This window comes from Pleurodeles waltl, chromosome 12, assembly GCF_031143425.1.
Source record: "Pleurodeles waltl isolate 20211129_DDA chromosome 12, aPleWal1.hap1.20221129, whole genome shotgun sequence".
In the NCBI taxonomy this organism is placed as follows: Eukaryota; Metazoa; Chordata; class Amphibia; order Caudata; family Salamandridae; genus Pleurodeles; species Pleurodeles waltl.
The window spans coordinates 683,817,252-683,843,410 of NC_090451.1; the positions used below are offsets into that span (position 1 = coordinate 683,817,252).

The window sequence follows — 26,159 nt, forward strand, 5'->3', positions numbered from 1 at the left end:
GCCAGACAAGGCGCCATCTCCAGTGGTCTCCATACCAAGCGACTCTTCTCGGTCAAGAGCGGCATCTTCTGGACATGTCTCGCCCATCAACCTATCTCCGAGATGGCTGGAGAGCCTCAACAGACCAGCGGCCTCCCCAGATTCGCAATATTCGCGAATGTATTCACCTACTGCCTCCCTGCCAAGAACGCCATCACCGACAGCCAGGGCAGAACGGGCTCGTTCAGCTCCTCGCCAACCGACCGCGACGCCTAGACGCTCGGCTACAGCGTCTCGCAGCAGGTCTCGCTCTCAACGAAGATCCAGGTCGCGGTCAAGAAGAAGATCACCCTCTTGGTCTTCATCAGGTTCATCTGTCGGGCGTTACTCACCCACCCTAACAGATTCACCACCTGCTAGAGTCTCACCGGTGGATGACATTACCACATTCAACGAGGTGTTGCTAAGAGGAGCGCAGAAACTCAACATAGAGGTTCCAGAACCATCTACCTCCTCATCGGTCATCTTTGAGACTCTACAACAGAGATCAGCGTCAAAAAAGTTGCTGCCTCTAGTGCCTGGCTTGTTGCAGCCAACCATGGACACTTTTCTGGCCCCAGCCTCGCTTAAGTCTGCCCCGGCTAGAATTCTCAAAAAATACAAGGCTCCAGAACAGGACCCTTTATTCCTTAGAAAGGATCCGCCACCGGACTCGGTTATCATTGCTGCCGCCCGAAAGACCCACTCGGTGGCATCTTCATCCACGGTACCCCCGGATAAAGAGAGCAGGCATCTAGACTCTCTGGGGAGAAAGATATGCGGGACAGCGGCTTCAGCAATGAAGGTCTCCAGTGCGTCTGCGCTCCTGGGCAGGTATGATCGTTCTCTGTGGGACTCCCTCAGTAGATTTACAGAAAAATTGCCCAGAGAAGACAGACAAGATTTCCAGGAGATACTACAAGAAGGATGCCTGGTATCCAACCAGGTTATCAGCGCGGCAGCAGATGGGGCGGATTTGGCTGCTCATGGATACGCACATGGTATCTGTGCGAGGAGATCTTTCTGGCTGAGGCTCACTGGCTTGAAACAGGAAGCACAGCAACGCATCCTGAATCTCCCATTTGCCGGGAACTCTCTATTCGGTGCCCATGCAGACGAAGAGATGGCCCGCATGAAGACCGAGGTGGATACCATGAAGGCGGTGGGCCTCGAAAGAAAGAAAGATTTCAGGCGGAGGTACAGGCCGTATGACAGGCGCCCTTTCCAGCAGAGGGTTCAAACCCCTCATTGGTCGCAAAGGTCACAGCAACAACAGGGACGCCCTCTTTTTCAAAGGAGAAACACAAGGGAGCGAGGGTCAAGTAGACCTCAACAGTCCACTCCGAAAGCACCCACCAAGCAATGAAATCTCGCTTCCCTCGACACTGTACACCACTCCGGTGGGGGGAAGTATTACGGCTTATCTTCACGAGTGGCACTCTATCACAAGAGACAAATGGGTGCTCAATATTGTCGAACATGGCTATTCTCTTCTTTTCAAACAGCCTCCACCACGCTTGCCACCAACCAAAGACAATCCATCTAATCTCAGCTTGCTACGCAAGGAGGCTCTCGCCCTCCTAAAAAAGAATGCCATAGAAAAGGTTCCACCTGCACACAGAGGACAGGGGGTCTACTCCCGTTACTTTCTAGTGGCAAAGAAGGGTCGAGAGGGCGTTTTCAGGCCAATTCTGGACCTACGGTTGCTGAACAAATACATAAGGAAGCAGAAGTTCAGAATGCTAGCGCTTCACCAGATTTTCCCTCAACTGCATCAGGGAGACTGGATGTGCTCCATCGACCTACAGGATGCGTACTTTCACATCCCGATAGCTCCCAAACATCGAAAATTCCTGCGCTTCCGAGTAGCGTTACAGCATTACCAGTTCAGAGTTCTACCCTTTGGCCTGAAATCTGCCCCAAGAGTTTTCTCGAAATATATGGCAGTGGTGGCGGCACATCTCCGAAGACAAAGGATACACATATATCCATACCTAGACGACTGGCTACTAAAGGCTTCTTCTCCGGAGCAGGCGAGAAGCCATCGGGACATTGTACTAGGAGTTTGCGAAGCTCTAGGTCTTCAGGTCAATTACCAGAAGTCAACCTTGATTCCAACGCAGAATCTTCACTACCTAGGAGCTATCATAAACACAGAACTCCAAAAAGTGTATCCTTCGGAGGAACGACTATCCTCAATAGACAGGAAGTGCCAGGACCTGTTGAGAGCCAGCGCACCTACGGCACGTCAGGTGACATCACTGCTGGGCTCCATGGTATCGTGCATTTTTATTGTCCCAAATGCCAGACTCCACATGAGACCCCTCCAAGAGGCATTGGAGACCAACTGGAGCCAAAGAACAGGTCGCTGGGAGGACACGGTGCGGCTACCGGCGGTAGCACTTCAGTCATTGAGATGGTGGATGCACAGACCTCACCTGTCAGTGGGTGCTCCGTTTCACCAGGTGCTTCCATCCGACACCCTAGTAACGGATGCATCTCTTCAGGGATGGGGGGCTCATTTCGGTCCTTTTCAAGCGCAGGGTCTGTGGTCAGACAAGGAAAAGCAGTACCACATCAATCTGCTAGAACTCAGAGCGGTCCATCTGGCTCTCAAGTCTTTCATACCGCTAATTCAGGGGAAAACTCTCTTGATACAGACGGACAATACAACCACGATGTATTACTTGAACAAACAAGGGGGAACAAGGTCCCTACCCCTATCGCGAGAGTCCCAAGCGATATGGCATTGGCTCCTGGCCAGAGGAATGTCAATTACAGCAGTTCACCTGCCAGGTCAGCAGAACGTGGAAGCAGACTTTCTAAGTAGACACCTGGAGGACGTTCACGTTTGGGTCCTACACGGCGAAGTCGCAGAATACATCTTCGCGCAATGGGGTCGGCCTCAACTGGATCTCTTTGCAGACGAAGTAAACAAGAAATGCCCAGACTTCGCATCCAGGTTCTACCGTCCGGGATCTCGAGGGAATGCCCTGTTGATCGACTGGTCAGGGATATTTCTTTACGCTTTTCCGCCGATTCCCCTCATTCCGGCAGTGATCAGCAAACTTTACAGATCCAGGACCAGAATGATTCTTATAGCGCCACAATGGCCCCGACAGTTCTGGTACACGGATCTCCTCAAACTGTCGGAAAAACCTCACAGGAGGCTGCCGTGCAGACCGGATCTTCTGAGCAGAATGGAGGGCAGGATTCTACATCCCAACCTACCCTCTCTGAGCTTAACAGCATGGCTCCTGAATTCCTGCAGTATGGGCACCTAGGGCTCTCGCAGGAGTGCATGAACATCTTGAAAGAGTCCAAACGGCCTTCCACGCGGCGTTCTTACGCTTTTAAGTGGAAGAGATTCTACATATGGTGCTGTCAGAAAGGTCATAATCCCATACGGGCGCAGGAGGATGTCATACTGTCCTATTTGCTTCATCTAGCGAAGTCCGGTCTGCAGGTATCATCTATTAAGGTACATTTGTCTGCTATTACAGCCTATCGCAAGTCACCTTCTCAGGAATCCTTCTTTACAAAACCCGTAGTCAAGGATTTCTTAGAGGGTTTGAAGAAAGTTTTTCCGCCAATTCGGAGGCCTTCTCCTCCATGGGAACTGAACATAGTCCTGGCAAAACTTATGGGCCCTCCTTTCGAGCCTATACATAAGGCCTCTTTACAACACCTAACGTGGAAGACGGCTTTTCTAGTGGCCATTACTTCAGCGAGGAGGGTCAGTGAAATCCAGGCCTTGTCTTCAAAAGAACCGTACACGGTTTTTCATGACAATAGAGTGGTTCTTCGAACTCACCCATCTTTCCTTCCGAAGGTGGTGTCAGAATTCCATATTAATCAGACCATATCTTTACCGACGTTCTTTCCCAATCCGGAGACTCCGGCAGAGAAAGCATTGCACTCATTAGACTTGAAAAGAGTGCTGAAATTTTAACTGTACAAGACAAAATCGATTAGACACTCTAACCGCTTGTTTGTAAACTATGGTCATTTAAGGACAGGAGAGGCAGCATCTAAGCGAACAATATCAAGATGGATAGTTTCTTGTATTGTTAATACTTACCAGCTAGCTAATAAACAATTACTAGCGCGGCCTAGAGCGCATTCCACAAGGGGTAAAGCGGCTACTGCTGCTCTCCTTAACAATGTTCCGATATCTGAGATTTGTAAGGCTGCTACATGGAAGTCTGTCCATACGTTTACAAGACATTATTGTTTAGACTCAGATGCAAGAGCGGATGCCCAAGTGGGGCAGGCCTCTCTAAGAAATCTATTTGCGTAAGACATATCTATTCCTGCACTTCTATCGGACAGTCCGCTGGGTTTAGGGATGGGCTTGCTAATCTATTCAATGTTTATGACTATTGATGAGGATCCCCTGGAAGAGAAGGATAAGTTACTTACCTGTAAATCCTAGTTCTCTTCCAGGGGTATCCTCATCAAAGTCATAAACAACCCACCCTCCTCCCCGGACGCACGTCTCCTAGAAGTGCAGGACAGACTGTGTCTGGAATCAGTTATACAAATTGTCACCGTAAAAAGAACTGACCTAACTGTGAACCAACTGTCACCTTTCCTTCACCCCTGAGGCATGGTGGGATACTGGAGGTGCTCAGGGTCTTAAAGGCACGGTGCCAAAGTTTTTATGGTTCTCCTGTGTTAACCTGCATGCAGCCTATTGGCTAAGAATGCTTCATTGTTTTTCAATGCAGTTTTTTCTATTTTTTCTCTAGAGTTTGCTACTGCTTACTTCCCTAAGCCTAGTTTTAGGAGCTTGGGTACATATTTATGCTCTATTGTAGTATTTAATTTAAAAAAAAAAAAAAAAACTTCATAGAAATAAAGCATTTTAGCCTGTTTTTAACATGATAGCCTGCATGACTGTTTGTTACACATGTATAATATGTGTATATTTTATATATGCTCCGGGGTCCCCGCACAAGGGCGGGAATATTCAATGTTTATGACTTTGATGAGGATACCCCTGGAAGAGAACTAGGATTTACAGGTAAGTAACTTATCCTTTTGGGCTACTTCAACGTTTTCATTGAAAAACCAGTGTGCTTTCTTTTGTTTATTTCTTCAGAGTTCAAACCCTGTGGGTCTTGTAGACAACAATGTCTGCCATGGACCCTCACACTATTTGTATGTGGTGCATGGGTGAGCACCATGACTCAGTAGAGTGCGACTCCTATTGTCAACATTGGCCGCAGGCTTGCAGGAGCGTCATATGAAGCTTCTGGCAACTCGGACGTCAGAGCCTTCCCAGGCTTCCTGTCAACCTCGGTCTCCTTCTGGTAGTGAGGTCCGTTCACGGGCCCGTTCTGGGAGTCGTTCTCGGGGACATCATTCACCATCGACTTTATGTGGTAAGTCACGATGCAAGCGGTCAAAATTTCAATATCTCCCGACTCCACCGCGCACGGCCTCCCACAACTCCTCATTGGAAGAGTCGAGGCCCGAATCCACCCGCATCTCCTTCCCTTCCCAGGGACAGGGGCGACTCTGACCCAGATGCATGAGTATTACGTTTCCCTTCAAGCCATCTTTGTCAAATCACCTTCCCCTGGAGCACCTGTGAGCCCCAAGGAGGTTTCCACCTTCGACATCTGTATCCGATCAGTCGACTCTGACCACGCCGATCAACGTCGCATCCTTCTCCCCATCTGAAGTCGAAATTGATATTGAGGAATCGCCTTCTCTGCACCAGTCGACCTCTTGTACCCCACCAGTCATACTGGTTGTCACTGACACACTCACTCCGTATTCTGGGGAGTTCCTTCATATTTGTCCTTATGAGGGACATGGTCTTGAAAGAGTTGGGACGTCTTCCTTCCATTTCTCATGTTGGTCAGCCTCCTATAGAGCACAGCTGGCTGGCTGACCTAGGTGCGGCTAGTGGCTTGAACTATTCCCGAGCCTCTGGCTCCTTTCCCTCCTATCTGACATGGGTTGCGGTGGTTTCGAATCTGACACTTCCCTCTGTGAAATTGACTACTGATCCTCTTATTGTCATCCTACATCAAGTCCAAACTGGTTGAGCCAGTGCTTCTTATAGTGAAGTTCTAAATAACATTTTGTTGGGGGCATAGGCTAAGCTAGATACAAGGGTCCCTGTAGATTGGGCTATATCTCACAGGCACAGACCTGCGCCTGGTGATACAGTCTGTCTTCTCTGGCATCCTGCTCATCTTAGTTTGGTGGTACAGGCTGATTTGGCCTCCCCTGATATTGAATCTCTTCCGCATGTCCCGTCTGACAAAAATTCCAGGACTCTTGACGCTTGAGGCAGGCATATTGTTTCCTCCACCAGCTCTGCTCTACGCTTTATTAATACATCTTGCGTTCTTGGACCTTTTTCACATTCCTTATGGGATTCATTGGCATGCATCTTGCCATCACTTCCAGCTGACACCCAGAACAAAATTGCCCCTTGATCCGAAATGGCTAGCAGGCAACTAAATTGATCATTCGCTGTGGTATGGATACCACTTACTCTGTGGGTTGGGCCATGGCCTCTTCAGTTGCACTACATCACAGTGCGTGGTTACACGCCTCTGGATTTATGGAGGCTGTTCATGTCATGTTGATTGACATGCCTTTTGATGGTGCCCATTTATGTGGTGCACAGGCTGACTGCATTAAGGCATTTTCGTGACAGAAGGGGTGGAACAATGAATTAGCTTGGTTCCTTTCTACCCTTTACTTAGTTTATACCTCCGGCACTAACTTGTAAACTTTACTTATTTTTACAGATGAGCCATGTTTTGTTAGTGCTGTAAGGCTTTTTTCTGTTTATGCCTGTTCTACTAGATGGTGGCACTCAGTGGGGTGTTCTGCTTTTGGCACGTGTTATTTTTTATTATATTGTCAAGGATAGATAATTGGGGTGCATATTACCCTGGGACCCTATACTTTTGTTCTCTTCCAGGGGATCCTCATCAAATAGTCATAAACATTGAATATTCCCGCCCTTGTCCGGGGACCCCGGAGCATATATAAAATACACATATATAAAGTATGAAATATGCACGAAAAATATATATAGCATTTTTAGTAGACACATTTTCATACTAAACTCATATATACATGTGTGAAACAGCAATGCAGACTATAAACATAAACAGGCTAAAATGCTTTATTTCTATGGAGTTTTTTTTTATTTTTATTTTTTTAAATGTTCTCAAAATTACAACGAGAGAAAAAATATCTACCAAAACCCCACCACTGGGCCTAGGGAAATCAGCAGTAGTAATCATCAGAGAAAAAAGATAAAAAACTACATTGAAAAACACTAGAGCATTCTTAGCCAATAGGCTGCATGCAGGTTAACACAGGAGAACCATAAAAACTTTGGCACCGTGCCTTCAAGACCCTGAGCACCTCCAGTATCCCACCATGCCTCAGGGGTGAAGGAGAGGTGACAGTTGGTTCACAGTTAGGTCAGTTCTTTTTTCCGGCTTCTTCTGAGAGGATCCTGGAGCATTGAGCTCTGTTTTTCTCAGAAAAATACTTCACAACAGCGTTTTTTACATCTTTACTCGACATCTAACATCATTGTCTGAGTCTGGAAGTTTTTTCCTGACTGAAAAATGCCTTCACTTTTTGTGAAATGCCCTTCCTGTGGGAAGAAGAAGGCCCAGTCAGATCCACACACTCTCTGCATTGTGTGCCTGCCTCAGAGTCACTGCCCTGACACTTGCAAACACTGCAAGAACATGTCAAAGAGGACACTGAAGGACAGGGAGAAGATCAGGCTTCATGGGCTTCACGAGACGCAGAAAACATCATCCTCTTCGCTTCCCAGGCAGCCAACAAGCCATTCTCAGGAGAGACAGGCTAGATCGACGTCAGCAGGTAGGAAGATACCTGTTTGTTCCCCGTCGACGTCGTCGCTGCCACCATCTCACCGTCATAGATCGGCGTCGACGGCGACCCGACCGACGTCGAAGGATACGGCGTTGAGAGAACATGGCCACCCCAGGGGCAGATCTCCGTCAACGGCAACCCGCCGATCGACGTCGAGCCATCACCGGTGTGCCCATTCGCCGCCGAAGGCCTCGCACCCCTCGACGTCAAGGAAGGCGACGTCGAAATCGCCTCAGCGGCGAGAACGAGGACATCCGCCGTCGGCGGGCCACCGCTCGACGATGAGGCACACAACGGTGAGCAGGTCGCGGTCCAGAGATCGCCGTTCGACGTCGAGGCACTCAACGTCGAGACAGGAACAACCAGCGGTGCTCCCTTCGACGTCATTACAACTGTCGACGTCGACGCAGGTTTTACCTGCCTTGCAGGGGGCAGAGCATCGGCTTCCGCCAGCGGATAAGACCACTCCATCTCCGGTGGTCTCTATAAGAAGTGGATCATCTCGGTCGAGAGCTGCATCGTCGGGGCATGTCTCGCCCATCAATTTGTCACCAAGATGGTTGGAGAGCCTTAATAGACCAACGGCCTCCCCGGAAACGCAGTATTCGAGGATGTACTCTCCTACTGCCTCTCTCCCGAGAACACCGTGACCGACAGCGCGAGCAGAACGGGCTCGTTCTGCTTCTCACCAGCCGACCACGAGGCCTGGGCGCTCTGCTACAGCATCTCGCAGCAGGTCACGCTCCCAGAGACGATCTAGGTCACGATCAAGACATAGAAGGTTGCCCTCTTGGTCATCGTCAGGGTCATCCGTCAGACGATACTCCCCCACCTTAACGGATTCTCCACCAGCTAGGGTTTCACCGGTGGACGACATCACTACCTTTAATGAGGTGCTTATCAGGGGAGCACAGAAACTAAACAAAGAGGTTCCAGAACCGTCAACCTCCTCATCCATCATTTTTGAGACTCTGCAGCATAAAGCGGTTTCAAAAAAGCTGCTGCCGCTAGTGCCTGGTCTGTTGCAACCAACCATGGACACCTTTTTAGAGCCAGCCACCCTCAAATCAGCTCCTGCTAGGATCTTGAAAAAATATAAAGCGCCTGAACAAGATCCTTTATTTCTCAGGACGGATCCGCCGCCGGACTCAGTCATATTGGCCGCAGGCCGAAAAACTCATTCAGTAGCATCATCCTCCACGGTTCCACCGGAAAAGGAGAGCAGACATTTAGACTCTCTGGGGAGAAAAATGTGCGGCACGGCGGCTTCTATGATGAAGGTCTCCAGCGCTTCTGCACTCCTAGGCAGATATGACCGTTCACTGTGGGACTCTCTGAACAGGTTCGCAGACAAATTACCTAGGGAGGACAGGCAGGACTTCCAGGAGATCCTTCAAGAGGGATGTCTGGTCTCCAACCAGGTCATCAGCGCAGCGGCAGATGGGGCAGACTTCGCTGCACATGGATACGCACATGGGGTTTGTGCAAGAAGGTCTTCCTGGTTGAGACTGACTGGATTAAAACAGGAGGCACAACAGCGTATCTTAAATCTTCCGTTCAACGGGAACTCACTGTTTGGTACCCATACGGACGAAGAGATGGCGCGCATGAAGACACCATGAGGGCAGTAGGCCTGGAGAGGAAAAAGGACTTCAGGCGAAGATATAGGCCTTATGACAGGCGCCCTTTCCAGCAGAGGGTTCAAACCCCTCATTGGTCCCAGAGGCCACAGCAGAGGCAAGGACGCCCACTTTTTCAGTCTCTTAAGGTAACGAGAGAACGAGGGTCAAGTAGACCACAGCAGTCCACATCCAAAGCGCCAGCCAAACAATGAGAACTCGCTTCCCTTAACACTGTGCACCACTCCGGTGGGGGGAATTATCACAGACTTTATTCACGAGTGGCGTGGTATAACAAAAGACAAATGGGTGCTCAACATTGTAGAGAATGGGTACTCTCTTCTTTTTCGACAACCTCCACCGCACTTGCCACCAACCAAATGCAACCCGTCTCACGTCAGCCTATTGCGCAAAGAGGCTCACGCCCTTTTATGAAAGGAAGAAATAGAAAAAGTTCTAGTCACGCACAGAGGGAAGGGGGTATACTCCCGTTATTTTCTGGTAGCGAAAAAAGGCCGAGAAAGTGTTTTCAGGCCAATTCTGGACTTAAGACTACTGAACAAGTACATAAAAAAGCAAAGGTTCAGGATGCTGGCCCTTCACCAGATTTTCCCTCAGCTACATCAAGGGGATTGGATGTGCTCCATCGACCTGCAGGATGCGTACTTTCACATCCCGATCCTTCCCAAGTATCGGAAATTCCTGCGCTTCCGGATAGCCTCACAGCACTATCAGTTCAAAGTGCTACCATTCGGCCTGAAATCTGCCCCTCCCGTTTTCTCGAAATGCGTAGCAGTGGTAGCGGCACATCTACGGAAGCAAAAAATCTTCATTTATCCATACCTAGAAGACTGGCTACTGAAAGCCTCCTCCGCGGAACAGCCGAAAAGCCATCGGGACATTGTGCTGAAGGTTTTCAGGTCTCTAGGTCTACAAGTGAACTACCAAAAGTCCACCTTGATTCCAACGCAGAATCTCCACTACCTGGGAGCAATACTAGATACAGAGCTCGAAAGAGTGTATCCTTCGGAGGAACAACTATTATCGATAAAGAAAAAGTGTCAAGACCTGTTGAAGTCCGACGCACCTACAAGGTGTCTTCTCTACTGGGCTCCATGGCCTCGTGCATTTTCATTGTCCAGAATGCCAGGCTACATATGAGGCCTCTCCAAGAGGCGTTGGAAAACAACTGGAACCAAAGGACAGGCCGCTGGGAGGACAGAGTGCGGCTGCCGATGGCAGCACGACAGTCATTACAATGGTGGATGCACAGACCTCACCTGTCAGTAGGAGCTCCATTTCACCAGGTAATTCCATCCGACACTTTGGTAACGGATGCGTCTCTTCAGGGATGGGGGGCTCATCTAGGTCCGTTTCAAGCTCAGGGCCTGTGGTCCGACAACGAAAGGAAGTACCACATCAATCTGCTGGAGCTCAGAGCGATCCATCTGGCTCTCAAGTCTTTTGCTCCATCGATTCAGGGGAAATCTTTCCTAATACAAACGGACAATACGACCACAATGTATTATTTGAACAGACAAGGGGGAACGAGATCCCTACCCCTATCTCTGGAGTCTCAAACAATCTGGCATTGGCTCCTGGCGAGAGGAATGTCGCTTACAGCGGTTCACCTACCAGGTCAACAAAACGTGGAAGCAGATTTCCTGAGCAGACACCTCGAGGATGCCCACGATTGGGTCCTGCACGACGAAGTCGTCGAAGACATCTTTGCTCAATGGGGTCGGCCTCAATTGGATCTCTTCGCAGACGAGGTAAACAGGAAATGCCCAGACTTCGCGTCCAGGTTCTACCGTCCGGGATCTCGAGGGAATGCCCTGTTGATCGACTGGTCGGGGATATTTCTCTACGCTTTTCCACCGATCCCCCTCAAACCGGCAGTGATCAACAAACTTTACAGATCCAGCACCAGAATGATTCTCATAGCTCCGCAATGGCCCCGTCAGTTCTGGTACACAGATCTCCTCAACCTATCGGAGCAACCTCACAGGATGCTGCTGTGCAGACCGGATCTTCTTTGCAGGATGGAGGGCAGGGTACTTCACCCCAACCTACCCTCCCTGAGCTTGACAGCATGGCTCCTGAATTCCTGCAGTATGGGCACCTAAGGCTCTCGCAGGAGTGCATGAACATCTTGAAGGAGTCCAGACGACCTTCCACGCGGCGTTCTTACGCGTTCAAGTGGAAGAGGTTCTACATATGGTGCTGTCAGCAAGGTCAGAATCCCATACGGGCTCAGGAGGAGTTCATACTGTCTTACTTACTCCATTTGGCAAAATCCGGTCTGCAGGTATCATCTATTAAGGTACATTTATCTGCCATTACAGCCTATCGTAAGTCACCTTCTCAGGAATCCTTCTTTACAAAACCAGTAGTCAAGGATTTCTTAGAAGGTTTGAAAAAAGTTTTTCTGCCCATTCGGAAACCCTCCCCTCCATGGGAACTGAACATAGTACTATCAAAACTTATGGGCCCTCCTTTCGAACCTATACACAAAGCCTCTTTGCAACACCTTACGTGGAAGACGGCTTTTTTGGTAGCCATTACTTCCGCAAGGAGGGTCAGTGAAATTCAGGCTTTGTCCTCCAAAGAACCGTACACAGTCTTTCACGACAAAAGAGTAGTTCTGCGAACTCACCCATCATTCCTACCGAAGGTGGTGTCAGAATTCCACATCAATCAGACTATTTCTCTACCAATTTTCTTCCTCAATCCGGAGACTCCGGCGGAGAAAGCGTTGCACTCCCTAGATCTGAAAAGAGTGCTAAAATTTTATTTGGATAAAACCAAGCTGATTAGACATTCCAACCACTTGTTTATAAATTATGGTCATTTGAGATCAGGAGAGGCAGCATCTAAACGAACCATATCAAGATGGATAATTTCTTGTATTGTTAATGCATACCAGTTGGCTAACAAACAACTACTTGCTAGACCTAAAGCGCATTCCACAAGATGAAAGGCGGCTACTGCTGCCCTCCTTAATAATGTTCCAATCTCTGAAATTTGTAAGGCTGCTACATGGAAGTCTGTACATACATTCACTAGACATTACTGTTTGGACTCAGATGCAAGAGCAGACGCTCACGTTGGGCAAGCCTCTCTGAAAAATTTGTTTGCATGATGCATATCTATTCCTGCACTTCTATTGGACAGTCCGCAGAGTCAAAGGATGGGCTTGCTAATCTATTCAATGTTTATGACTATTGATGAGGATCCCCTGGAAGAGAAGGATAAGTTACTTACCTGTAAATCCTAGTTCTCTTCCAGGGGTATCCTCATCAGAGTCATAAACAACCCACCCTCCTCCCCGGACGCACGTCTCCTAGAAGTGCAGGACACACTATCTTTCAAATCGGCTTCACAGCTTGTCACCGAAAAAAAGTACTGACCTAACTGTGAACCAACTGTCACCTCTCCTTCACCCCTGAGGCATGGTGGGATACTGGAGGTGCTCAGGGTCTTAAAGGCACGGTGACAAAGTTTTTATGGTTCTCCTGTGTTAACCTGCATGCAGCCTATTGGCTAAGAATGCTCTAGTGTTTTTCAATGTAGTTTTTTATCTTTTTTCTCTGATGATTACTACTGCTGATTTCCCTAGGTCCAGTGGTGGGGTTTGGTAGATATTTTTTCTCTCATTGTAATTTTGAGAACATTTAAAAAAAAAAAAAAAAAATCCATAGAAATAAAGCATTTTAGCCTGTTTATGTTTATAGTCTGCATTGCTGTTTCACACATGTATATATGAGTTTAGTATGAAAATGTGTCCACTAAAAATGCTATATATATTTTTCGTGCATATTTCATACTTTAAATATGTGTATTTTATATATGCTCCGGGGTCCCCGCACAAGGGCGGGAATATTCAATGTTTATGACTTTGATGAGGATACCCCTGGAAGAGAACTAGGATTTACAGGTAAGTTAACTTATCCATATTCACTAGTAAAAAGTGTTCTACTTTTTCTAGATTTGATTCATTATAAAGCAAAAGCTAACATTCAGTGGACTTCAAGACTTTATTTGTTTTGGTCTTAAATGTGTTCCTTTCTAGGCATCACACTTTGGTGTATATTCTACATTTTCGTGCAGACATTTGTATGGTTTAGACATGTTCTTTGAACATTATTCTTTCAATTTGCTGGCATTTTGTCATGTTATCATGGATCTCAATTGAGACGTAGTCTCTCTGTAGATTCCATTCACTCTTGTTTGTAAGATAATTAATATTCTTCACTCTTTAGGGGTTGTTCTGACACTTCTGCATTATTATTTAGGTTTTCCTTCTTTTCTGAAGGAATTTACCCTTCTACAGGGTACTCTTTCTTTTCTATGAGGATGTTGATATGCACTGTACATGAGGGAAATATGTGTTTGCCTCATCACGTCTTTGTAAAGTGTTGCCCTTAGAGAGAATATAGAAAATCAGTTGGCTTCTTTTTCTTACACATTATTTTACATTTTCTGGTTTAAGTATGGAGACCTGTTCTAGATCTTCCATTAATGGGTCTCTATTCATATAGTAGGGTCGCATATCAACCCTGGTCTTCGCCGGACTATCAAGTCTTTTTCATACCTACTATCTTATTCAACTTTATACTATTGCTTGATGATGGTGTCTCAAGCAATGTGCACTACTCTCATGGTTTGAAGGGCTGTTGCTCTCCTAAATGTTATGATACACACTATAGGTACTATTCTGTTATGTCAGTATTGCCTGCCTATTTACTCAGTGGTTTCTTTATATCTGTGTATATACATTTTCTTTTGTTAGTGCCTGGGCTTTTATTCGTATGTCGGTATATATATATATATATATATATATATATATATATATATATATATATATATATATATATATATATATTTTAGGGGTATTCTTCGACCTCTTTTTAAAGTGAACATTTTCATGCTTTCTCCACAGGAGAGGGACATTCTCTGTGTTTGTAGAGTAGGTCTGGTTAGAGTATACCTTTATATGTCAATGAGGTATTGCTCAATGACAGGGCCTGCTGCTCTGTGTTCTAAGAGTGTCGCACACACAGTTCAGGTCTGGATATAAAAGCAAATACAGTTATATTCATTAGGTCATTTGGCAGAATTGTACTTTTGTCATGGGTAGCATTTTCCCCTGTCCTTTCATTGTATTTAGGTTTCAGTACTGTGGTACTTTTCACTGTTCTTATGGAATCATCATGCATGGATTTGTAACCCATTAAGGGTGCAAATAGTTTTGTATTCATATTATTGGTTGAATGCTGACACAGATGGGTCATACTAACATGGATAATTTTATTCCCATTTTTTAATGTTTATGACTTTATTTACTTGTGGTTCCTTCCACAAATTTTATGTTGTAGAAGGTGTTATTGCTCACCTGAATTAATATGAATGTCCGGTCTTTTTATCCTGTTCTAGACTGGTTTTGCTCTAGTGAGAGGCTCGTAATGGTCTCCGTCATGGGTGATGTTATCTCCATGTTTTCAATATTTTTATGAATGTTTCTTACTGTGGTCCAACAGAGAGTGTTACCAAAGGTAGGTAACTTGTTCATTAGGAGCAAAGACTTCAGATATGCTCCATCCAGGTAATGGTGGACACCTGACATGTATAGTTCCTTTCGTAACGTTCATGCTGTGGAGTTTTTTTTACTGCTCTGTAACCTTTTTTTTTCTCTTGCTGCCCTTTTGTGTAACAGTTAAAGGAGCAGATTGAGAGGGACCTGAAGCAGGCGGGACTGCAAGTGACACCATTTACCATCACCAAGGTTCTCCAGCTGTATGAGACCAAGAACTCTCGCCACTCAACCATGATTGTTGGAAAGACAGGCAGTGGAAAAACTGTCACCTGGCGTGTTCTACAAGATGCATTGACCTCCCTCAATAAGGGAGGTGACACTAGCTACAATATTGTCCGAGTAAGTTGATGTCTTTTAGTACTGATTGTTAATCGATTGTGTGCCACCAAGACCCAGTAACAACCTATGAGTCTAGCACACACCCAATAAAAGCATGTACCTGTAACACTATTAAAGCTATAAAAAAACCATCTCATGTTTTTCTTGTTTTGTAATTTAGAAGTGTACTTAACTTTAATTTAGATAATTATATCACAAAAATAAACCCATTACAAAAATAAAACTGTAAAATGATGTGCCTGTGTTAAAGAAATCAGTGTTAGACAGCTGGGACCCTGCCTGTCTTTTGAGATTTTCTTGAGGGGATAGTGTTAAATCCTCATTTCGTGTGATTTGTAGTTGGGGGGCACACCTACTTTGTTTCATGCCAGTATGGATGAATATGCCCAGTAGGTTGCGCAGCAGCAGCAAGGCACTCAGGCCCTCATTACGACTTCGTCGGTCTTTCAAAAAGAACGCCGAAGCGGCGGTGCCACTATACCACCAGTGCTGGCGGTATTTGTGGCTCCCTATTATGACTTTCCCGCTGGGCCAGCGGAAGAGTCACATCAACATTGCAGCCGGCTCATAATAGATTCGGCGGCAATGTTGATGTGCAGCGGGTGCAGCAGCACCCGTCACGCATTTCACTGCCCGAATTTCGGGCAATGAAATGTGAGATGGGGCTGTGCCTGGGTGCCCCTGCACTGCCCATGCCAAGTGCATGGGCAGTGCAGGGGCACCCCGAGTCCCCCTTACTGCCAGCCTGTCCGTCGCAATGTTTACCGCTATGGACAGGCTGGCGGTTGGGGATTATGACCACCAAGCAGAAGCCTGGCGGTATGTTGGAGGGGCCAACGGTATGGCTGTGGCTAATGCGCCACGGTCATAATCTGCTGGTGGTACACCTTCAGCCTGTTGGTGGTGTTACCGCCCGCCGCCAGGGTCGTAATGAGGCCCTCATTCTTGAGATGTAAATGTCTCTCAGAGTTTCAGCCTACCAACGTATGCTTAGGTTTATGCTGCAGGGGTCTGTAACCATCATATTTATTAATGTCTTCATGGCAGCTCAATATAATCATGTTCTTTTGCTGGATAAAAGATAAAGAGATTTATTTTCACAGGAGCCTGTTGGATGGCTCCATTCAGTTCATTTGCGTTCTTATGCACTGCTGCTGTTATGTGTATCATTAACCTATTCCTTTACCTCTGAGTGCTGAATTATTGTCTCTTTATGTCTACCAGGACTACCCACTGAACCCAAAGGCTGTCTCTTTAGGAGAGCTGTATGGAGAATATGAACTGACCACCAACGAATGGACCGATGGCATTTTGTCCAGCCTGATGCGAGTTGCCTGTGCAGGTACCATGCAAGCTTCTGATTTAGTTACATAAGATTCACATCTCATGTATTTTTTTACGTTTTTACCTTACTTTTGCAAATCATTAAAACTCACCATCCATTAGATATTAGATATCAATACCATGCCGACTAGTGGGAATATGTGGCAATCCAACAGATAATCTGGATATCCCATGTAAATGCTAGCAACAAACCCTCTTTATTATTGGGGCTTTAACTCTAATGCCCTCACAGTAGTGCTTCATTATTTTGTAACATATCAGCGCCATTGCAAGAAGTGACACTACTGGTAGATATGACTTCAGGCCTGATGCATTTCCTCTAAAAGCTATGATCCAACTATGATTGTGCACTTTGAATAGGATTAACTTCAGCCACCTCCTCACAGTATTTTCTTTTTGGTGCAAATATACTGAGCTTAAGTAAGAATAAATCTTATCTACACACAAATGGCAAATACTGTAGATCACTCACTGAACTGAGGCCTCAGAATGGTCACCAGCAAGCAGACCCTGAGCACAAGAAATAGAATTATATAATTATGCCTGGAGGCAGATTCAGCACGACCCTGTGAAGAGAAGTCAACCTTTCTTTTCACACTGATACCTATCTATTCATATGTTTCCTGATTTGGACTTCTGTGGAACAGTGTTGCAGCTACCCATTCTGTCACTAAACAAGGAAAACCTGCATCCAAGGGATCATCAGATTCCATTGAGGTTCAACCTCTTTGACATTGTTACTTTCAATGGTGACAACACCCTTGACACTGAACCAGTCAACTTTGACCCCATCAACGATAGAACCTTTTACTTCGACAACAGCTTTGCTGTAGTGAACAATAGCATCAACGGTGACCAGCATACAGTGGATGATAGAAACTATGCCGGCGACCATTACGTCAACACCATAAAATGCAGTTTTCACTCTTAGCTCTCACCATTGAAGGTATCAACATTACCACCAACTCAAATTTTACAATCTAATCAGGAAGATGAGGCAAGAGAACATGGATTGCAAACTGCGTATGGCAAATATGTTCCAGATTTTGGAGAGGACATGAAAGAAAATTACTTCTATACAGACTATGATTATCAACTGTCTTGCATCCATACAGGCGCGGACACCCTGAAGTAGTTCAGGTGCCGGTGGCTTTTTTAACTACCTTAAAACACATTCTGGAAATTTTCAAGAGTTAGTACCAAAACAGCTACCACAACAACCTGTTAATTTACCTCTTAACCTCCATGACAGCAGTTACCACTTACCCCCACAATCGCCTCCAAGAGAATCACCCAGAATAGTTTTAAGGCCAATGGTCCCACCAACGCTTGAAGATTTTGGCAACAGTCACTCCAGTCATTATATATAATGCAATGTAAATGAGAAAGAAGGTCAACTTCCACAAGATTATGGAGGACAGGGTGATATGCAGATGATATTGTGACCCCAAGGGAAGGGGGGGGGGTGACACATCTGTCCCTCAATATCAGGCCAATGATATTTCCAAATGTCATTCTATTTTGGAAAGAACTGCAAAGAAGTTTAATCTTCTAATAAAGCCCACCGACCAACAATGTTTTCTTGACGACTTTAAAGAGCATCCTCAGAAGCCTGTAAGAACTATACCAGTTTTTACTTTATTTGGTCTGAATGGCTTAAGCTGAAGTAGAACCAGGCTACAGCTTCATCTTGCCTCGTTGGGCATGCTAGGCGAGATTCAGTAATCAACTCAGCGGCTCAAAGAAGATCTAAAATGACACACCATCTTCTGGTCCACCATATAGAAATAGCAGGCGTATAGACAATCTGGTCAAAAGAGTCTTATGCGGCAGCAACCTCTATCAAGTCAGCCAATGCTTTAGCAATTTTCGGGCGTTATAATGGCGATATGTGGCATGATATTGCACCATTGCTGGAACTCATCCCAGTGAATAAGAGGGAGAGAGCAAGAGCTATCCTTAAGGAAAGGGAACTCACGTCTTCTTTCGTTATTGATGCAGCAGTGGATGCCTCAAATACAGGTTTTCTTCAGCTTGCCAGAGGAACAGTGTTAAGAAGGCAGGGTTGGCTAAAGTTCAGAGCCTTCCACCCAGTGTGCAATCAGAAATTTTGGACATGTCCTTTAATGGTCTTACTTTGCTCTGAGAACATGTTGATGAGGATTTGCAGGGTCTCAACACAAATACTGATACTGCCAATGCTTTTGGTCTCCTACGCTATCCCAAATTTTGATCTTGTATTTTTCATGCCTCATGGAGAGCTCAAAGTCTTAGGGAAGAATTCATCCAGTTTGGACGTCAACTGTCATATTATCCTCAATGACAATCTGGATATGATGAAAGGTACTCCTATAACCATAATCAAAGACAGCCCTACGGGAGAGCATCAAGAAAGAAGAGGACTGTTTACCAATCATGATCCAATGACAACCCGAAAAGAGCCTCACTCTTTTCCTTTTTACCCTTGAACCATAAAACAATGAATGAAAGGGCTCTTTAGATGTTTCCCACCGCTTCGACATCCACCAGTTGCATGGGAAATTAGCACTCTGCTCAGTCAGAAAATACTGTCTCCTTCCGAACCTATACATAAGGTACATTTAAATGTTGACTTATGGAAAACTGTGCTTCTTCTGGCTTTGACATCTGCAAGGCAGGGCGGACAAACTCAGTCGTCGATGCCTAGAGGATCAGGAATGGTATCTCCACCCGGAGGTGAGGAAGGACGCTTTCAGCAGTGGGGAGATCCTTGGTTGGATCTTGTAGGAGGTTGGCTCTGTATATACTATTTCAAAGTAAGAAATAGTGTGCACAGAGTCCAAGGGTTCCCCTTAGAGGTAAGATAGTGACAAAAAGAGATAATTCTAATGCTCTATTTTGTGGTAGTGTGGTCGAGCAGTAGGCTTATCAGAGGGTCGTGTAAAGCATTTGTTGTACACACACAGGCAATAAATGAGAAACACACACTCAAAGACTTACTCCAGGCCAATAGGTTTTTATATAGAAAAATATATTTTCTTAGTTTATTTTAAGAACCACAGGTTCAAGATTTACAAGTAATACTTCAAATGAAAGGTATTTCACTCAGGTATTCTAGGAACTTTGAATAATCACAATATCATGTACAGTTTTGACAAAAATGGCAATAAGCTATTTTAAAAGTGGACACTGCAAAAATCAACAGTTCTTGGGGGAGGTAAGTAATTGTTAAGTTCACAGGTAAGTAAAACACTTACAAGTCTCAGTTCTGGGGCATAGGCAGCCCACCGTTGGGGGTTCAAGGCAACCCCAAAGTTCTCTTCCAGGGGATCCTCATCAATAGTCATAAACATTGAATATTCCCGCCCCGTGCGGGGACCCCGGAGCATATATAAAATACACACATATAATACATGTGTAACAAACAGTCATGCAGGCTATCATGTTAAAAACAGGCTAAAATGCTTTATTTCTATGATTTTTTTTATTTATTTTTTATATAATAAAGACTACAATAGAGCATAAATATCTACCCAAGCTCCTAAAACTAGGCTTAGGGAAGTAAGCAGCAGCAAACTCTAGAGAAAAAATAGAAAAAACTGCATTGAAAAACAATGAAGCATTCTTAGCCAATAGGCTGCATGCAGGTTAACACAGGAGAACCATCTTCTGAGTTTTTCTCAAAAAAATTCTTTAAAAAAGCGTTTTTTCACTTTTCACTCGACAAATAACATCTTTGTCTGAGCTAGGCAGGTTTTTCCTGACAGAAAAATGCCTTCACTTTTTGTCAAATGCCCTGCTTGTGGGAAGAAGGCGGCCCAGTCAGATCCCCACTCTCTGTGCATAGTGTGCCTGCCTCAGAGTCACTGCCCTGACACTTGTAAGTACTGCAAGAAATGTCTAAGAGGACTCTGAAAGACAGAGAGAAGATCCGGCTACATGGGCTTCAGGAGAGGCAAAGAACATCGTCCTCCTCACTTCCCAGACAACCAGAAGGCCATTCTCAGGAGAGAATGGCTCGGTCGACGTCAGCAGGTAGGAAAGTACCTGTTTGTTCACCGTTGACGTCGTCGCTACCACCGTCTCACCGGCATAGATCGCCGTCGACGGCGACACACCCGACGTCGAAGGAAACGGCGTTGAGGGAACATCAGCGCAGGGGCAGGTCTCCGTCTACGGCAGCTTGCCGATCGACGTCGAGCCATCGCCGGCGTGCCCGGTCGCCGCCAAAGGCTGTGCGCCCCCGACGTCAGGACACACGACGTCGAAATCACCACGACGGCACGAGAGACATCCGCCGTCGACCTCCCACCGCTCCATGTCGAGGCACACGACGGCGAGCAGGTCGAGGTCCAAGGATCGTCGTTCGACGTCAAAGCACTCAACGTCGAGGCACTCAACGTCGAGGCAAGAGCAACCGGCTGGGCGCCCTTCGACGTCGAAACAGCCATCGACGTCGACTCAGGTTTTACCTGTCTCACAGGGAGCAGAACATCGCCCCACGCCAGACAAGGCGCCATCTCCAGTGGTCTCCATACCGAGCGACTCTTCTCGGTCAAGAGCGGCATCATCTGGGCATGTCTCGCCCATCAATCTATCTCCGAGATGGCTGGAGAGCCTTAACAGACCAGCGGCCTCCCCAGATTCGCAATATTCGCGAATGTATTCACCTACTGCCTCCCTGCCAAGAACGCCATCACCGACAGCCAGGGCAGAACGGGCTCGTTCTGCTCCTCGCCAACCGACAGCGAGGCCTAGGCGCTCTGCTACAGCGTCTCGCAGCAGGTCTCGCTCTCAACGAAGATCCAGGTCTCGGTCAAGAAGAAGATCACCCTCTTGGTCTTCATCAGGTTAATCTGTCGGGCGTTACTCACCCACCCTAACAGATTCACCACCTGCTAGAGTCTCACCGGTGGATGACATTACCACGTTCAACGAGGTGCTGCTAAGAGGAGCGCAGAAACTCAACATAGAGGTTCCAGAACCATCTACCTCCTCATCGGTCATCTTTGAGACCCTACAACAGAGATCAGCATCAAAAAAGTTGCTGCCTCTAGTGCCTGGTTTGTTGCAGCCAACCATGGACACTTTTCTGGCCCCAGCCTCGCTTAAGTCTGCCCCGGCTAGGATTCTCAAAAAATACAAGGCTCCCGAACAGGACCCTTTGTTCCTCAGGAAGGATCCGCCACCGGACTCGGTTATAATAGCTGCCGCCCGAAAGACCCACTCGGTGGCATCTACATCCACGGTACCCCCGGATAAAGAGAGCAGGCATCTAGACTCTCTGGGGAGAAAGATATGCGGGACGGCGGCTTCGGCAATGAAAGTCTCCAGTGCGTCTGCACTCCTGGGCAGGTATGATCGTTCTCTGTGGGACTCTCTCAGTAGATTCACAGAAAAATTGCCCAAAGAGGACAGACAAGATTTCCAGGAGATACTACAAGAAGGATGCCTGGTATCCAACCAGGTTATCAGCGCGGCAGCAGACGGGGCAGATTTGGCTGCTCATGGGTACGCACATGGAATCTGTGCAAGGAGATCTTCCTGGCTGAGGCTCACTGGTTTGAAACAGGAAGCACAACAACGCATCCTGAATCTCCCATTTGCCGGGAACTCTCTATTCGGTGCCCATGCAGACGAAGAGATGGCCCGCATGAAGACCGAGGTGGATACCATGAGGGCGGTGGGCCTGGAAAGAAAGAAAGATTTCAGGCGGAGGTACAGGCCGTATGACAGGCGCCCTTTCCAGCAGAGGGTTCAAACCCCTCATTGGTCGCAAAGGTCACAGCAACGACAGGGACGCCCTCTTTTTCAACGGAGAAACACAAGGGAGCGAGGGTCAAGTAGACCTCAACAGTCCACTCCGAAAGCACCCACCAAGCAATGAAATCTCGCTTCCCTCGGCACTGTACACCACTCCGGTGGGGGGAAGTATTACAGCTTATCTTCACGAGTGGCACTCTATCACAAGAGACAAATGGGTGCTCAATATTGTCGAACATGGCTATTCTCTTCTTTTCAAACAGCGTCCACCACGCTTGCCACCAACCAAAGACAATCCATCTCATCTCAGCTTGCTACGCAAGGAGGCTCTCGCCCTCCTAAAAAAGAATGCCATAGAAAAGGTTCCACCTGCACACAGAGGACAGGGGGTCTACTCCCGTTACTTTCTGGTGGCGAAGAAGGGTCGAGAGGGCGTTTTCAGGCCAATTCTGGACCTACGGCTGCTGAACAAATACATAAGGAAGCAGAAGTTCAGAATGCTAGCGCTTCACCAGATTTTCCCTCAACTGCATCAGGGAGACTGGATGTGCTCCATCGACCTGCAGGATGCGTACTTTCACATCCCAAGAGCTCCCAAACATCGAAAATTCCTGCGCTTCCCAGTAGCGTTACAGCATTACCAGTTCAGAGTTCTACCCTTTGGCCTGAAATCTGCCCCAAGAGTTTTCTCGAAATGTATGGCAGTGGTGGCGGCGCATCTTCGAAGACAAAGGATATACATATATCCATACCTAGATGACTGGCTACGGAAGGCTTCTTCTCCGGAGCAGGCGAGAAGCCATCGGGACATTGTACTAGGAGTTTGCGAAGCTCTAGGTCTTCAGGTCAATTACCAGAAGTCAACCTTGATTCCAACACAGAATCTTCACTACCTAGGAGCTATCATAAACACAGAACTCCAAAAAGTGTATCCTTCGGAGGAACGACTATCCTCAATAGACAGGAAGTGTCAGGACCTGTTGAGAGCCAACGCACCTACGGCACGTCAGGTGACATCGCTGCTGGGCTCCATGGCATCATGCATTTTTATTGTCCCAAATGCCAGACTCCACATGAGACCCCTCCAAGAGGCATTGGAGACCAACTGGAGCCAGAGAACAGGTCGATGGGAGGACACGGTGCAGCTACCGGCGGTAGCACTTCAGTCATTGAGATGGTGGATGCACAGACCTCACCTGTCAGTGGGTGCTCCGTTTCACCAGGTGCTTCCATCCGACACCCTAGTAACGGATGCGTCTCTTCAGGGATGGGGGGCTCATCTGGGTCCCTTTCAAGCGCAGGGTCTGTGGTCAGACAAGGAAAAGCAGTACCACATCAATCTGCTAGAACTCAGAGCGGTCCATCTGGCTCTCAAGTCTTTCATGCCACTAATTCAGGGGAAAACGCTCTTGATACAGACGGACAATACAACCACGATGTATTATTTGAACAAACAGGGAGGAACGAGGTCCCTACCCCTATCGCGTGAGTCCCAAGCGATATGGCATTTGCTCCTGGCCAGAGGAATGTCAATTACAGCGGTTCACCTGCCAGGTCAGCAAAACGTGGAAGCAGATTTTCTGAGCAGACACCTAGAGGATGCTCACGATTGAGTCCTACACGGCGAAGTCGCAGAATACATCTTCGCGCAATGGGGTCGGCCTCAACTGGATCTCTTCGCAGACGAAGTAAACAAGAAATGCCCAGACTTCGCATCCAGGTTCTACCGTCCGGGATCCCGAGGGAATGCCCTGTTGATCGACTGGTCAGGGATATTTCTCTACGCTTTTCCGCCGATTCCCCTCATTCCGGCAGTGATCAGCAAACTTTACAGATCCAGGACCAGAATGATTCTTATAGCACCACAATGGCCCCGACAATTCTGGTACACGGATCTCCTCAACCTGTCGGAAAAACCTCATAGGAGGCTGCCGTGCAGACCGGATCTTCTGAGCAGAATGGAGGGCAGGATTCTACATCCCAACCTACCCTCTCTGAGCTTAACAGCATGGCTCCTGAATTCCTGCAGTATGGGCACCTAGGGCTCTCGCAGGAGTGCATGAACATCTTGAAAGAGTCCAAACGGCCTTCCACGCGGCGTTCTTACGCTTTTAAGTGGAAGAGATTTTACATATGGTGCTGTCAGCAAGGTCATAATCCCATACGGGCGCAGGAGGATGTCATACTGTCCTATTTGCTTCATCTAGCGAAGTCCGGTCTGCAGGTATCATCTATTAAGGTACATTTGTCTGCTATTACAGCCTATCGCAAGTCGCGTTCTCAAGAATCCTTCTTTACAAAACCTGTAGTCAAGGATTTCTTAGAAGGTTTGAAGAAAGTTTTTCCGCCCATTCGGAGACCTTCTCCTCCATGGGAACTGAACATAGTCTTGGCAAAACTTATGGGCCCTCCTTTTGAGCCTATACATAAGGCCTCTTTACAACACCTTACGTGGAAGACGGCTTTTCTAGTGGCCATTACTTCTGCGAGGAGGGTCAGTGAAATTCAGGCCTTGTCTTCAAAAGAACCGTACACGGTTTTTCATGACAATAGAGTGGTTCTACGAACTCATCCATCTTTCCTTCCGAATGTGGTGTCAGAATTCCATATCAATCAGACCATATCTTTACCGACGTTCTTTCCCAATCCGGAGACTCCGGCAGAGAAAGCATTGCACTCATTAGACTTGAAAAGAGTGCTGAAATTTTATCTGGACAAGACAAAATCGATTAGACACTCTAACCGCTTGTTTGTAAACTATGGTCATTTGAGGACAGGAGAGGCAGCATCTAAGTGAACAATATCAAGATGGATAGTTTCTTGTATTGTTAATACTTACCAGCTAGCTAATAAACAATTACTAGCGCGGCCTAGAGCGCATTCCACAAGGGGAAAAGCGGCTACTGCTGCCCTCCTTAACAATGTTCCGATATCTGAGATTTGTAAGGCTGCTACATGGAAGTCTGTCCATACGTTTACTAGACATTACTGTTTAGACTCAGATGCAAGAGCGGATGCCCAAGTGGGGCAGGCCTCTCTAAGAAATCTATTTGCGTAAGACATATCTATTCCTGCACTTCTATCGGACAGTCCGCTGGATTTAGGGATGGGCTTGCTAATCTATTCAATGTTTATGACTATTGATGAGGATCCACTGGAAGAGAAGGATAAGTTACTTACCTGTAAATCCTAGTTCTCTTCCAGGGGTATCCTCATCAAAGTCATAAACAACCCACCCTCCTCCCCGGACGCACGTCTCCTAGAAGTGCAAGACAGACTGTATTTTGAATCAGTTATGCATATTGTCACCGTAAAAAGAACTGACCTAACTGTGAACCAACTGTCACCTTTCCTTCACCCCTGAGGCATGGTGGGATACTGGAGGTGCTCAGGGTCTTAAAGGCACGGTGCCAAAGTTTTTATGGTTCTCCTGTGTTAACCTGCATGCAGCCTATTGGCTAAGAATGCTTCATTGTTTTTCAATGCAGTTTTTTCTATTTTTTCTCTAGAGTTTGCTGCTGCTTACTTCCCTAAGCCTAGTTTTAGGAGCTTGGGTAGATATTTATGCTCTATTGTAGTCTTTATTATATAAAAAAAAAAAAAAAAACTTCATA

General features: G+C 46.7%; 1 protein-coding gene across 1 annotated transcript in view; it reads left to right on the forward strand.

The window, feature by feature from the left end:
* Positions 1–26,159, forward strand: part of DNAH2 (dynein axonemal heavy chain 2) — a 1,666,550-nt gene that overhangs the window by 926,968 nt on the left and 713,423 nt on the right. The window contains exons 42-43 of the mRNA XM_069218683.1: positions 15,241–15,459; positions 16,684–16,801. Coding sequence (XP_069074784.1) covers positions 15,241–15,459; positions 16,684–16,801 — 337 coding nt within the window. The remainder of the gene's footprint in view (positions 1–15,240; positions 15,460–16,683; positions 16,802–26,159) is intronic.